Raw genomic sequence first — 15,882 nt, 5'->3', positions numbered from 1 at the left:
GTATGTTACGCTTCTTTTATGAGAATTTTGTTCCCAGATTTTCTTTTTTGATAAGTCTTGTAGTTATAAGCAATTTGCACGAAGATAATTTGTTAGTAATTGTACTCAACAGAATTTTTTATGATAGCTTGTGTATTTCACCTTAATAATAATTTATATAGTTCGACAGATATGTGCCGGTGGTGTTGCGTAGTCTAGCTCTTCAAGGTAAAATAGAATGTGGATAGTACTTATGTGCAGGATGATCTTGTACTTTTTTACTAGTTATAATTTGTTTTATTCATGTTCTATTTAGCCCTTGTAAAGAGTAGGTTTCGTTCGTAATATGATCATTACACTTTCTTACGAACCCTTTTGTTGAAAAAAAGGTGTGAATGTTTTGTGTTAATGGTAAAACTGTAACTCGTTAAAAAGCTGCGTGCGGTCATATTACTTAAGCTGAAACTTTGAGTACTCGGCCAATAGATTTTTTTTCTTAATGATCATTTAGGAATTAAAACAGCATAGAAAGCAATAAAAGTTATTGTACTCGGGCATCAGTTTTCAGGTAACTTTCAAACTCATATCATGCGTCATTGTATGGGTGGGAAATTTACTGTGGCATAGTGCCCAGTTAATGTTTTTCTAAAAAAAAAGTTTTGACCCGAAGGGAGTGAGAAGTTATTGTTGCTGAAGTTGTGGTAGCGGTTTTCCATGTTCAGATGAAGTGAGAGTATTGCGAAATTTTGCAACAAATGTACAATAGTAACTTTCCCTTTTTTCAGAGTAATATGGATGGTGGTGCTGACATGGGAGATGGACAAGACGGACAGCAAGGAATGGGAATGGGTATGGGCATGGGGATGGGACGTGGAGGTGGAAGAGGTCGTGGCGGACGTTTCAGAGGTGGTCGTGGTGGTGGTGGAGGCGAAGATATGAGAGGAATGAGGAGCCAAGAGGTAAGTTAAATTTTGAGTTCACATTTGTTTGGAATTGACATGACTCACTTTTCTAATTTTGAAGTCCCTAAATTTACTTACTGTTCAAAGTATCATGTGAGAACTTCTGTCGTGTAATATGTGGTCAGATTCCCATCACAGCAGTTAGTCAGTTTGAACATACTACTCCTTTGTTACTGTGTTAAGTATTTTTTACATTAAGATAAAATAATTATTGAACGATACAGTGATCTTTTGAGTAGCTAGTATTTATTTTAAAAATTAAGTAGCTTTAGCGTGACATCTGTAAATCGTTGTGGTGACTTAGCTACTGAAGTTTTGAGTCACTTTGGAAACTGCTATAATGTAAATTGAAGATGTAATGGCGTATTTATCATTCTATTTTTTCTTTTGCAAGAAATATACACACACACACTATCAAATCAACACGGTGTCTATCGGTCACGAATGTCACGAAATTTAGCTTTTGGATCACGATTTTTTTTAAACTGTACAAATGTAAGTACAGATTGGAAATTTTAGTTCTATAAAACGTCAAAATTCACCAAAAACGTCTATGGTCGGCTTTAGACGCTACCAAATCGCAAGCAAAGTACGTTTCTATCACATGGATGAAAATTCTGCCTAATTCGCACCCAAATCTGCTCTTGAGAATGTTAAGAAATTTTGATTTGTTGAAGAAAAGGTCACGAAATTTCATTTTGGAATTTTAGTAGATACCCTGATCTATTTCGATGTCTTCTCGTACTTCGTTTCATCAGTTAAAATAAATTACTTGCCCCTCAATATAAGTAATACGCTCAGCGAAGTATTAACAGTACTACCGAAGCATCTTAAGGACTACAATGCCACATCGCAGAAACTTCATTTACGTATAATTTTCTCCATCTCTCCTTGCTGAAATAAGATTTAAGTAGTTCTAACACTGAGACTCATGTTCCTACATGGGGCCGCGGTGGCTCAGTGGTAGAGCGTTCACCTCTGGTGCTTGGGGTCCCGGGTTCGATCCCAGCCCCCGCCAAGTGAACTTTGTGGTGGACAAACACCGTGTGCGTGGGTTTTCTCGGGGTTCTCCCGTTTCCTCCCACTTTCTTCATTCCACCATTTCATTCATTATTCATCTTCACCGTCTCCTTTAGCCTAACCGGCATAAACGTGGGACGTAAAACTCAAAGATTTCATTTTTTCATGTTCCTACATATGGAATGATTTGAATGTTACAGGACTTAGGTCATTGTCAGAGTTGGTCAGCGAGAACAAAGTGCTTGGGAAGAATCCAATTTCTGTACAATCCACAAACGGAGAACTTAAGACGCTTGAAGTTGCTACAGCATTGTTACAATTAACAATGCACTTTTCCGGACAAGAGCTAGCAATCTGGGATTTCCTTTTTCTTGCGCATTCGATAGGAGTAACTGCAGTGCGCTTTTAGTCCTGTGTGCTCCTAACAAAACATTAAATGTGAAAGAAAATTATAGACCGTGACATTGTCTTCACCTATACGCCCCATAGCAGAACATGTCGCGATCTGTGATCACATCCGATGTGATCGCAGAAAATTTGCCGCGCCTGGGCAGAAGAATTGCTAGAGGAAAAACAAATATATAGCCAACAGAAAAGTGTAAAAACATGCCTGCTATGTGTAGATGTCTTAAATGCTTGGACGACTCTCATAAATATAGTTTGAACAACTGTTTAAGTCTTGTACAGCGTATTATTAACGATCACAAGCAGGGATTCCGCCAATTCCCCTCCCCCCAATGGAAGTGTCACCCCACCAAACTTCTTGTAACACCCTCCCAAGCTTTCGCGAACGAGACCGCATAAAGCATATTTAGGTTACAAAATGATTTTAGTGTGAAAATGTGAAGAAGCCTAATGACGGTTCAGAGGAGAGTTTGTCAAAATATGCATAATCATCAAGACTATTAATGCATTTGTGGATATGAGTCACATTGGTAAGCAAAATCGTATTGGAATTGGCTATATTTAAACGAATTAAGTTACCTACAATATTGCGATAAATGTGCAATATCTGCAATTAGCAATAAATGTTCTAGTATATCATATTGTTGTTTTAGCAGTTCAGATATCAGATAGTTCATCTAACCTAATCTAACCACTGGCTGATCTCAGTCGTGAAAAAAATTATTTTAGGAAGATCAAATAGAAATCTAAGAACGACAAGAGAAGTGATAAATTTAGAACATCCGACGTTTATTTCTCCGTGCATACATTAATCATGGAAACTTACGACGGATTTTAGTTCAACATCAGACAAGTGAATTAATTCGTTAATATTATAACTTACCTTGATTGCAATGGCTATTCACGCAAAATATTAAAAAAGAAACGAAAAGATCAATTCAACATTTTCTACTTTGTTGAAATTAGAAGTGCAGTGGAAGGTGTCATCTTTTGTGTTATTGTAGAATTATAGGAAAATAAGTAAAACTAATAATACAAGTTTTCTAAAAGTCAAGCGCCCACACCTCCCTTAAATTTTTCAACATTCTCCCCCCCCCCTGATTTCGAAATTCTAGGGAAACCCTGATCGCAAGTGTTTCTTCTGCTGAAATTTTTTTTGCAGAATTCCTGCAGAAAGTTTTTGACTTACAAAAGCTCATCGCAGAAAGATAGTTCTGCCATCGGGCCTATACGTAGCTCCTATTAAATGTTCCTAATGAGGCGTAAATTAATGGTTTATAGCTATGTACATAATTCAGACGCAATTGTTTGACACAATGAGCTTACTGTTTTGTGTACAACAAACATTAATTCAATTTTAGATATTCGTACTACCAGATGTCTTTGCCATCAGCGCTTGTCTTCTGTTTTTGGCATAGATCGATGTAACTAACAAAATCATTCAGCCTACACGCTCAACAAAACATGGAGATATCTATGCTGAAATATGGGGAAAGAATCACGGATCGGAATGATAGGAGTTGCGAATATTATGAAATACATTGAAGTGGTGGTGGTTCGGACATACTGTATAAAGAAATAATAGGTCGATACAAGCAATTCTTGGCTGGATTCAGAGAAAAATTCGATGTGCTGCTAAAAGACTAGGCAGTAATTAAAATGTCAACTGAGAATATTACAAAACCTTGACTTTAGAGGCGGATGAGATCCTTCGTTAAAATGAGATTTTACTCACTGTAGTTTTATTTTTTCAAGTGATATTGCAAGTAACTATACATTTCAACTGAATATAAAACACTTCTAATGCCATACTTTTTATGCAGTGTTGCAAAGTAAGGACGCTACAATATCACAATCAAAAAACAGCCGAATTTCTACGACAGTGATAACGCGAATGATACGAACAGGATATTGTACATCCCAAGTATCTTAATGTCGATTACTACAGTTATCATATTACTTTATCATAAGACATAACAAGTACAGTTAAATGAAAATTTGACTTCAAAGGACTTTATTTCGGGAAAGCTAAGTATCACATCCAATCGTGTACATAAAGATCATAATACAGTTTACAGCAATTTTATATCTGAAGAAAATTGTAAAATGCGATTTTGCTTAAAACTGCGTATTTGTGGGTTCTTGTAAAAATATGATTACTTCGACATTGTGATTTTCATACCTACTGAACCATTTTTGTAATTTGATGAGTTGTGCAAACAGTTTATCGAAATCAAGGCTTTTGAAGTCAAATTGTTTTAATGCTTTGCAACGTTGTTCATTTCAATTCGAAACCTGTCATGTCATGATCATAAATATTACATACTAGCAGGGTGGAAAAAAATCAGTTTAAAAAAATAATTTTTGATTTTTTTTTAAAATTTAAATCGAATTTTTTATTTAAATAAATAAAATCTTTCTCCTCGTATAATACAAGTCTCGAACTGAAGGAAAAGCATTACGAATTAGTATTAAATGCCACTTATGCCACTTAGATGAAAGTATTGGGATTGGATTTTGAATTAATCCCCAATCGTTAACCTATATCAATCTCAATGTTTCTTAATTTTAAATTATGGCTTTTTTTGTAAATTATAGACTTTGTCAAGCATCATTCCTATTTATCCTAGGATAATGGTTCATACCTCTTTCTCTTCAGAATAGAACAGCCTTTAAAACGGTAACATTCACATTTTCCCTATCATGTCCCTGAAGCGGAAAATTTTGAGAGAAGTCGGGATTCTTCTGATTTTTTTCTCAAATTTTTATCCCCTTTGGATTCCCCTGTGTTAACGCACAATCTCAAAATCAAACTGGGAAATACTAAGGGTGTACTAAATGTGTGTACAAAATTTCAAGCTGCTATCGAATAGTAAGGGCGGGAAAAATATTGAACAATGAGCTAAAAACATCACAATACCCCAGATGATTCCGATGTAATATAAAGATTTCCTCAGACATCCATATTTATCCTAGAATCATGATTTGTACATTATTCTCTTCAGAATAAGACAGTTTCAAACAATACCATTCAAATGTCCCCATTGTGTAGGCTATCTGGGGCTGGAAAATCACGAAAAAAGGGATTTTCTGTTAAGAAATGTCCCCTTTTTTTTACTCTTTACCCCTCTGTTCTACCTCTGTTTAAAGGCAAAGATCAGAAACAAATTGAAAAATACTAGAGGAGCAGTGAATGAGTGTCCAAAATTTCAAACTTCTAGATGCAAAAGTAAGCCCGCGACAAATGTCCCCAAATACACAAATTCCCGTATAAAACAGGATCTCAGGTAACAATTTCCTGAGACATCCCTATTTATCCTAAGAACATGGTTCGTACATCATTCTCTTCAGAATAGAACAGCCTTTCAGATGGTACCATTCATGTCTCCATCTTAGGCGGGTAAATCACAAAGAAAGCTATTTTTTGAAAAATTATTTATTTTTAAAATTTTTGTCCCTCTAGACCCCACTGTTTTCACGCAGATCTGAAATCATCTGAAAAATACTAAGGTTGCACTCAACGACTGCAGAATTTCAGCCTTCTGAATGCTAAATATAGACCCACCAAAAAATAATAAAAATAGGCACAACAAAAGATATCTTTTTAAATTTGACGCCATCACATCCTATGTCTCGACGCAGAGGCGTGAAAGCATATGTAACGTGCTCTACAATGCCTTCAGTCCTGAAAAAACTAAGTAAAAAGCTTAGTGGTACTTTTTTTTTTTTAATCGAATAATGAAATAGATTTTATCCTATCACCTAAAAATAGGTGATATTTAAAAGGTTAAGCGTTAAGGAAAAAGTACAGCAACGCTTATCAGACACTTTTTTCCCCACAAAGTTACTGATATTTGGCAGGGGCGTTTTTAAGGAAATTGTAACTAGCTTGCCGCACGAAATCATAAAATTTGCCTAAAGTTATATTAAAAAAAAAAAAAAAAAAAAAAAAAAAAAACTGAGAGGGAATAGGACAAATCTAAATACGCCCTACTATTTGGGAACAAATATATAGACGTGCACACAAAAGAATCTTAGTCTTAAATGTCGATGGTGATTTCCCCGTTGGAATAGTTAACGATTTACAATAGAAACCCTATGTTACGAAGAGAAGACAGGATTGCCCTGTTACCCGTTCAAAGCTAATTTTTCCCTAATCATCCTCTGCATGACACTTTTTTCATACTATGCTGTACATACCGTACATTTGAGTCTCATTGTATTATGATCATCATCCATAATCGAAATAACAGAACAGAAACGGGACTTTACTTATTTTCACTGTAAATTATTTCGGAATTTGATTTAAATCAACGATTTTTATTAAAAATAAAGTGATTTAAATCAATCTACCCTGCATACTAGTCACATGAATGAGTCTCACTTGCGTTATTAGTACTGTAGAATCTTCTAAAATTCGGGTGTTTGTAATACTGTAGCGTTCTTACGTTGCAACACAGAATAGCAAATGTTACATTGTAAGTTTTTGTTAAACATGTGCAATAACCTGACGTAGTGTCGTTTGAAAAACTTTGGGTTGCCAACCTGGTAGCACATATGACCAATATCTCCCTGCCGATGTTTCCTTGGTACAATCGGCGGCAAAAAACCTGCAACATGAGCATATAAGTTTATTGTGAAATGACGAAGTCTTTTGCTCCAAAATAAGTGTGCACGGGAGGAGGCCGAATTTTATCCTGTCGTGATTCATTCCACTTAGACGTTATGTTCATTCCCTGTGCTGTTAGGCGTAGTTTCACAATAAACTTACATCCTCATGTTGCAGGTTTTTTGCCGCGGATTGTACAAAATTTGGACATTTTTTATTAGTTCATCAGTTACAAGGATTAATATAGGTAAATGGTCAACCCTGTGTATATATATTACTGAAATTCCGACTTCTGACTATATAATATTCACATCCGCCAACTTCTTTAGCTTTATATTGTTATTGCGTGTTCTTTAAAAAAAAAAAAAAAAAAAAAATCTTAACCATACCAAGGAGCAGTGTTTTTTTTCCAGTCGTATAAATATGGTCACCAGAATGGTTAGGCAATCTTAGTTTACAGTATATAGGCATTATGTAAGACACAAGGCTGGAGAGAATAATTTGAAGTTTAGTTGACAAAAGACAGGCTCGAAATTGAAGTTATATGGAGAAAGGTGAGTACTTTCGGACTTCTTTTGTTTTGAAAGTACGTGAAACAATTTGTTGACAAGAAACAGGGAACCTTTTCCTGTGATCGTGACTTTCTCTACTTGCATAGCTAGGGTATCATTTTTTCGAAAAATTGTTAAAATTGAGAAAAAATCTCAGCTTAATTTATTAGAGAATATTACGGCTTAGTTTTGTTGCGCTTTCTGTATGTCTCCGATTATCAAGAGAGAACTAGTTTAAATCGTTATAAAGTCGGTAGACTTAAATTATGAACTGAGCTCAAGTTAAGGCAATCTGACTACGCTTGCGCTGCCGATTATAGTTCCGCAGTTATTAGAAATTGCACAGTGAAGTTCTATTCTCCTGTGATTACTGTAATATCTTGAACAGCTGAAAGGGGACAAAGCTGATCAGCACCTCTTTAAGATGTTCCCCATTAAGAAAATATGTAAATAGAGTAAGTGAAAAGACCTGATCCCGCTCTCCATAATTTTGGTGTTGGCATTAGAATGAAACTGTACTGTAAATTGAGTAACAATTAGGTTATGTAAATTTTGAGCTCTTTTTGTTTGTCGTCGATACACCTCGCATACATCTGCTTCTAAAAATTAACTGAAAGGTGCTAGGTGCTATAAAAGATGACCCCTCTAGTGTTAAGACTACGTTCGGCTTGGCATTCAGATGAGCTTTTGTCGCATCACTACTTTAGATCATACCGGAAATTATGATCCCTATTGTTGGGTTTAGAAGAGTAGCGCATATGCCAAGCATCCAGCTACACGGAACTTCGTTACCAGTATTAGTAAAGCATAACTATTGTATATCGTATTCGTCGTATTCGAAGTACAATCATTTAACGTAAATGCATTATATTTTCAGTGTAATTTTCCTTTTACAGGATCGTTTGAACGAAAGGATTCTTGCATTAGCTGGCCCAACACACGATCTTCCTCCCCAGGACGTGGCGGAGAAGAAATTCTCTGGTCGTTGTAGGTTGTACGTTGGTAATTTGACGAATGATGTAACGGAAGAGGAGATAAGTGCCTTGTTCCAACCGTACGGAGAGACTGCTGAATTGTTCGTAAACAAGGACAAGAATTTCGCATTTATTCGTTTGGTGAGTATTGTTGCAAATTAAAGATCTATTTATTTTTCTTTATTAATCATGTGCTCAGAGGTTCTTAATTGATTTAAAATGTACATATATGCACAAAAACGGTGTTTGACGAAATGTCAAGGGATGAAAGCCTTAACTACGAGGATCCAGAAACATCCGAAGGACTGTAAAATGATAGACGAATGTAAGAAAATACAGTAGAGTTAGTGGTGCATAACTTAAAATGTGCACACTCCTTGAGGCATTTGTAATGCAGCATATATTTTACATGCCTGTTACAGAATTCTGCTATGGGATAAAAGCTGGAAAGGATATCCTATCAGTCCCGGAAGACCTGTAAATTTTTCCGTCAGTCTTTGAACTTCTGCTTATAGTCGAATCATTGTTGCAACTGCATGAATTGTTGCTTGGTTTCTTGTGTCACATGGGACACTTACGTTCCGTTCCTAGTGACGATGCAATCGGGGAGCTGGTCATCTTCCTTGTAACCCAGCAGGAAGATCAAAGCACACGTTATATGCTTTTTCTTGTGCTCCGTTATCAGTTGTTTTTGACCCAATTGCGCACACAACTTGAGAAACTGCAATCACTGGGTGACTAATACGCAGGAACGGAAGATTCGCGAAAATTGACATGGGAGTTCGGACAGTGGGAACCACTCTGCAGAATTGTTTATGCAGTTTTCACAAGTTTAGACGTAACCATGAACGCTTGTGCCACTGGTTTATTATGCACAGTTGTGCAGCCTGGTGTCTTCGTCTGAGTATGCCTTCACTCATGACATCCGGTCCATACGCTTCACAAAACTGTCGTCATAGTTTTCTGACGGCGAAACAGTCTTAGCGTGAAGGAAGCTGATTATAGCGCTTACTTCACATCGGACGGAAGACTGCGCAACCATGTCTACCGTACCACAGGCCTCTCACCATTGACTCCCACACAGTTTCACTCGCAAAGTTATTACTATGTTTCTTCTCAACTCATACTATTTTGATGCTTTCGGGACGTAAAAGTAGGCACATAAATTAATCTTCGAAGTCTATTTTAGTATTACATTATTAACACTTTCAGCTTTTCCAAATAGTATAGGTACTTGATCCTGTTAAGTTCTGATAACTCGTAAAACTTTCGCTTACTTGTGTAGATTTCGTGAATCTCTCAAATTAGGTTGTAAATGTGGATCATAATTTTAATTAGTGTGGATGAGTCCTCAGTTCGAGTTTTTTCTTTTTCTTTTCAAAGCTGACATTTGATGTAGTGATCTGATCTTTGTAGAAAAATTGAATTTAGTAAAACTGGACATGATATAAACAATTTTAATAACGTTCAACCTATATATATTAATGTTAAGATTTTATGGATACTTTAACCTCAGCAACTTTTATTGTAAAACTATAATCATTCTCTACTAATTATGGTTTCTACATGTATATAATGCTAAGTTGTAATAGTTTCATTTGTGAGATCAAATGTTAATAACTGTTTTATGTTGTAGGATTACCGTGCTAATGCTGAGAAAGCTAAACGAGAGTTGGATGGAACTTTAAGGAAAGGCAGAGCTCTTAAAGTTCGTTTTGCACCGCACAGCGCGGCAGTTAAAGTTAAGAATCTTACTCCATGGGTTACAAATGAATTGTTAGAGAAAGCCTTCCAAGTTTTTGGTGAGGTAAGTAATTTAAAATATACCCCTTTACTCCATATTACTGTTAGAAAGAAATATTTTCTGATTTATTCCCTACATAGAACAATAACAAAATTTTAAAGCGGTAATTTGGTAAAGCAGAATTCAAACAATTTTTAACATTTAGAAAATGCGCAATCTTAGGTTAAATAGAAGCGTAAATGAGTGTCGTAGCTATATACATTCACTAGGTATACACTTCAACATTACAGACAGTGAAATAACACGTAAGAGTAATATTCCAAGACACTACGTTTCTACAAAATGTCAGTGTGAAATACTCTTTATAATGTTAATATTAACTATCAGCTCTTGATTCACCTTTTGCTTACTTCTTTAAACTGTTGCGTGGACATTGATGATAAAAATTACTGATGCATGCTTAGACATTTTCTACACATAAATCATCTAAGACTAACAAGGGAAGAGAGAGATTGTATATCGAAGTGGAAGATGGTTTTACACCAATGGAAGCACTAAGGAAACTTTTTTTTTTCTTCGAATGCATATACTGTGCGAGTTATATACAGGAGTCCAGAAAATCAGTTTCCACCCCTGGAAATCGCAAACGGTGAGACAATGCCAGAACACAGGTGCTCGATCATTTTAAAAGTACAGTGTATCAGCGCAAAAATTGTTGTCCCAGGGTCACTCCCAGGCGGGGTCCAACTAAAAAATTTGAAATAAGGGGGTCAAGTAGCATATCACTGAAAAGCTGTTGAGAAATGAAAAGACGGAACAAACTCTCTAAAATAATCTGCAAAATGGCGAACGGTCAAAATGTCAGCAAAAACGTCAGTCTGTGACCACCCTCACAAATCGGAAACGGTGAGAGATGTCAAAACAGGAAAACACGTGTCATCATTTCAACAGTACAATGATTGAAAGTGAAAATATTAGTCCCACGGTCCCCCGCAGGGTCCCAGATGGAGTCCTACTAAAAATTTTCAAATGTCAAGGGAAGTCAAGTAGCATATAGTTTGAAAGTTGTTAAATTAAAGCAAATGGAGCAAGTCTCGACGCTCTACGATAACACTACAAAAATCTTGCGTGTTAGTTCTTCTTTCTGTAGTCGGGTTTGTTTTTCACTTTAATTCTTGTACTCAGCGGGGGGAAAAAGGAACAATGGATGAAAAATTATTACCCTCAAGGAACCGAGGGAAACTTTCGGACCACTCGTCTAGTCAATGCGAAACCAGAAAATCTAGTCCTTGATGCTTCACCTAGTGGTATCATGACACAAGTTTGTGACAAATTTGTCAGATATACTCGCGAAAGCCGCTTCACCGACAGAAGAGAATATTGTTTTGTTTGATCATTGGCAACCACTCGCTAATCATTTGAGAATTGCACTCTCAAGATATTTGGTCTAGGAATTAATTCGTGCGGTTGGTACGCACACATTGAAGCTGTAGTACAAACACAAAATACATAAATACCTTAAGAAAAATATTGTCCATCGCTAGCCACCACTTTCGCCCATCTGTCAGGCAATGTACGGATTCCGTGGCGAAAGAAGTCCTCATCCTTGGAAGCGATCCAGTCAGAGACCCAGATTTCGATATCTTCTGAAGAAGTAAACCGCTGTCCAATCAAATCGTTGTTCATGCAATCGAACAAGTAGTAGTCCGAAGGAGCAACGTCTGGTGAATACGGCGGGTGGGGTAAAACTTCCCATCCGACATTTTCTAAATAGGTTTTGACCGGTTTTGCGACATGTGGGCGAGCGTTATCATGTTGAACAATAAGTTTATCATGTCTGTTCTCCCATTCTGGTCGTGTTCTGGCCAGAGCTTGCTTCAAACGCATTAATTGTCGTCGATAACGTTCTCCATTCATAGTTTCACCCGGTTGCAGCAGCTCATAGTACACCACACCTTTCATATCCCACCATATGCACAGCATAACCTTTGCACAGTGAATATCTCGTTTTGGTTGTGATGGACCTGGTTTCACCCAGGCCTTTTTTCGTTTAGGGTTCTCGTAATGGATCCACTTCTCATCACCCGTAATAATTCGATGCAGAAACCCCTTTCTGCTCTGTCGTTGAAGCAGCAATTCGCAAATGGTTTTTCGTCTTTCAACGTCTCTCTTTCAATTCATGTGGAACCCAATGTGACATCTTTTGAATCATTCCCATGGCTTTCAAGCGTTTGGAGACTGTTGTTTGATCAACGCCTAATGCTGCTGCAAGTTGTTCCTGCGTTTGACACGAATCCTGCTCGAGCAATGCTGTCAATTCTTCGTCTTGAAATTTTTTTGGCTGTCCAGCTCGCTCTTGGTCTGCCAAGCCGAAATCACCACTTCTAAACAGTGCAAACCACTTCTGACACGTTCGCTCAGCTAGAGCATGGTCACCATACACTTCCACCAAAATACGATGACTTTTAGTCGCACTTTTCTGCATGTTAAAGTAATGCAGCAGGACACCCCGCAAAAACACTTTATCAGGCACAAATTGCGCCATGTTCACTTAACTACAAACTGGTGTTGTTGACGCTTTAATCCACTGCCCTATACTACGAACGATACGCGATGACAGGGGTTTGCAAGACATGTGTGGATACACGGAACTGTGGGACGCTCCGTTCGTCGCGCCATCTCTTGTCCACTCGCACGAATTAATTCCTAGACCAAATATTTCACTGCAAGTAGAAAGCATTCCGAAGAATTGCACAAGGTTTTGTCAACCACTTGATGTTGACGGCTTCGGAACTTGGAAAGTTTCTCAGATATCGCAGTCTAGTCCATGTTCATTTTGCATAATTGAGCTCACTAAGGTACGTTGGCATATACCATAAAAGCAAGATTGAAAACTGGTGTACATCCTAATTTCGATTCTCCGAGCGCATTCGCTTTCCATTTTGCAATCTGCACATGTTGTTGCCCGTATTCGCTGTTCCTGATGCAAGAAACCTTTGTTTGAATCATTTTATACTTGATAATTCAGTCAAGGAGCTTAAGTACCACTATTGTAAATTAACTGGTCAGTTCTATACTCAACGGTGTCAAATATTTTCTTTTTACTTTTTCATTCCGTTGAGTTCAAGAATTAGAGAAACTAAAACCCGACTACGGAAAGAACTAAAACACACATTTCCACAGTGTTATCGTAGAGCCTAAGACTTGTTCCATCTGCTTTCATTTAACAACTGTCAAATGCTTTCATTTAACAGCTGTCAAATGATGTTACTTGACTCCCCTTGTCATTTGAAAATTTTTAGTAGGACCATGTATGGAACCCTGCGGGGGACCGTGGAACGATTTTCACTTTAAATCATTCTACTTTTGCAACGGTGAAACGCGTTTTCCTGTTTTGATATTTCTCTCACCCCTTCAGATTTCTGGGGTTGGCCATAGACATTTTGACCGTCCTCCGTTTTGCACATGGTATTTTAGAGAGTCGAGACTTGTTCCGCCCTCTTTAATTTCCCAACAGCTTTCAAACAATATGCTACTTGACCCTTACCATTTGAAATTTTTTAGTTGGACCCCGCCTGGGACCCTGCGGGTGATAACCCTGGGACAACAATTTTTTGCTTTGATACATTATTCCTTTTCAAATGATCGAGCACGCGCTTTTCTGTTTAGGCATCTCTCACCTTTTGCGATTTTTAGGAGTGGAAACACTTTCTGGACACCCTATATATTAATAGAACTTGCACAGTATATGCATTCGGAAAAATGTTATTAGTTTCTTAATAGGATTCCTTAGTGCTTTCGATTGGTGTATAAACCATCTTCCACTCCGATATATAATCTCCCTCTCTTCTCTTGTAAGTGAAACTTTAATGTGGAAAATGCAAAGTAAGAGTTGAAGGCAGATTTGAAGAGTACTTGCTTTTAAGTGGGTTATTTTAAATTTGTTTCCCTTTCCAGATTGAACGTGCCGTAGTCGTTGTGGATGAGAGGGGAAAATCAACTGGGGAGGGAATTGTTGAGTTCGCTAGGAAACCTGGTGCACAGATGGCTTTGCGACGATGTACTGAAGGCTGCTACTTCTTGACAGCGTAAGTATTGAGAGTAAAAAACTCTTTATCCTAAGTTTCTAGTGAAGGAAAGACTTGTCCAGTGAAAACGTATTGTCCATAAGGTTCGGTCCATTTTACTGCTTTATTTTGTCTATAGTTGGTAAATATATGAACAGTATGACGCTGTTAAACCTTTAATTCATTCGAAGTATTCTGCTCACGAGTGATCGATCCCATCTTGTAGTCTTGTACATGAGAGTATAAAGTCTCTGAAGACTGTAAAGGAGAGCATTGGAATGTATGAAGGAAGGAAAAAAAAAAAAGTTAATTAATAGGCTCTATGCAGAACGTCTGGAGAAAGTATAAATATTATTTAGAAGTGTAGATCCAGAGAGTCCGCAGTGGCAAAAATTTCCAAAGAAATGCGAAGCAAGAAGCTTTATCAAAGGAAGTTTCAAAGAGCGAATCTTCTCTGAAGAAATTAAATGAAGTGTACTTAACATTACAGAAGGAAATGAAAGTAGGCTACTAGACTGACGAAAGATGCTCAAACAAGATTATCATCTGCGCTATCAAAAAGAACACGGCTGACATTAGTGTTGCCTAGACAATGATCCAGACCGCATCCTTGGAAGATGAGCTACAGAGAATTTAAGACGAGCAGAACAAAGAGAAACGGAGGATGGCAAATAAGCATATTCAGACACTAAAGAAAAATTAGTTACACTGATGCATTTACTGTTGTATATATTTCCTTATATTCACTTAATTCTGTGTGCAAATGTGTATTTAGATACTTAACAAACCAACTCATTGTATCATGTGTTCTGTGATTTTTTTTTAAATGACTTTTGTATTGATTTTTACAACTTACGTTAATTCCTTTGCAAGTGATGTAATTATTCACATCTTGGAGACGTATACTTACACTGATTTTCTGATAAGATTCTTTTTACACTTCCCTTATGGCCGTTGCGTAGTACTCTGAGCTACGTACGAAAACACTAAGAAACTCGTATAAAATTTCGCAACGAGATAATTACCCATTTAGTTATATTTAGAGTAGAATGTACATATAACAATTGCTGCATATTTTCTTAAATTTAAATAATTGAAATGTTCCTTCCAATAGGTAGAAATATTATTACATGAGTTTCTTTGTTCCTTATTATTTCAAAATGTTCCTTCTTCACGGCTTCACGAAACATATTTTTTCGTCGTAATTTCATATATATATATATATATATATATATATATATATATATATATATATATATATATATATATATATATAGGAAATTATTTTTTTTTCATTAGTATTGGAAAGCCTGATATTACAAAGTATAAAAAAATAGATAACTTCGTAAATCTTATCTTCGTCCACTGTGTACTGATCAGCCACCTGTTGGCAGGGGTATGTAACTGCTTAAATTCGGCTTTCGGCGTTCCGGTAGAGTTCGTTCACTAACATCATCAGGTCCAAAAAGTCAGAAATAATGACACCTGAGATCTAATGCGCTGAAAAGGTGGAGCATGGATATAAGATTTTCCTGGAGCTAAGAATCCTACGCGCATCTGTCGTTACTTCA

At 36.9% G+C, this 15,882-nt stretch overlaps 1 protein-coding gene across 3 annotated transcripts in view; it reads left to right on the top strand.

Moving 5' to 3' along the window:
- Nucleotides 1-15,882, top strand: part of LOC145661609 (protein no-on-transient A-like) — a 188,528-nt gene that overhangs the window by 17,882 nt on the left and 154,764 nt on the right. For all 3 annotated transcript variants that reach the window (XM_081726934.1, XM_081726937.1, XM_081726932.1), the window contains exons 2-5: nucleotides 765-938; nucleotides 8,423-8,641; nucleotides 10,137-10,307; nucleotides 14,202-14,332. In XM_081726934.1, the coding sequence (XP_081583060.1) occupies nucleotides 765-938; nucleotides 8,423-8,641; nucleotides 10,137-10,307; nucleotides 14,202-14,332 (695 nt within the window). The remainder of the gene's footprint in view (nucleotides 1-764; nucleotides 939-8,422; nucleotides 8,642-10,136; nucleotides 10,308-14,201; nucleotides 14,333-15,882) is intronic.

The sequence above is a fragment of the Thermobia domestica genome, chromosome 1, assembly GCF_964235325.1.
Source record: "Thermobia domestica chromosome 1, izTheDome1.hap1.1, whole genome shotgun sequence".
Taxonomy (NCBI): domain Eukaryota; kingdom Metazoa; phylum Arthropoda; class Insecta; order Zygentoma; family Lepismatidae; genus Thermobia; species Thermobia domestica.
This window is presented reverse-complemented; position numbering and strand designations above follow the sequence as displayed.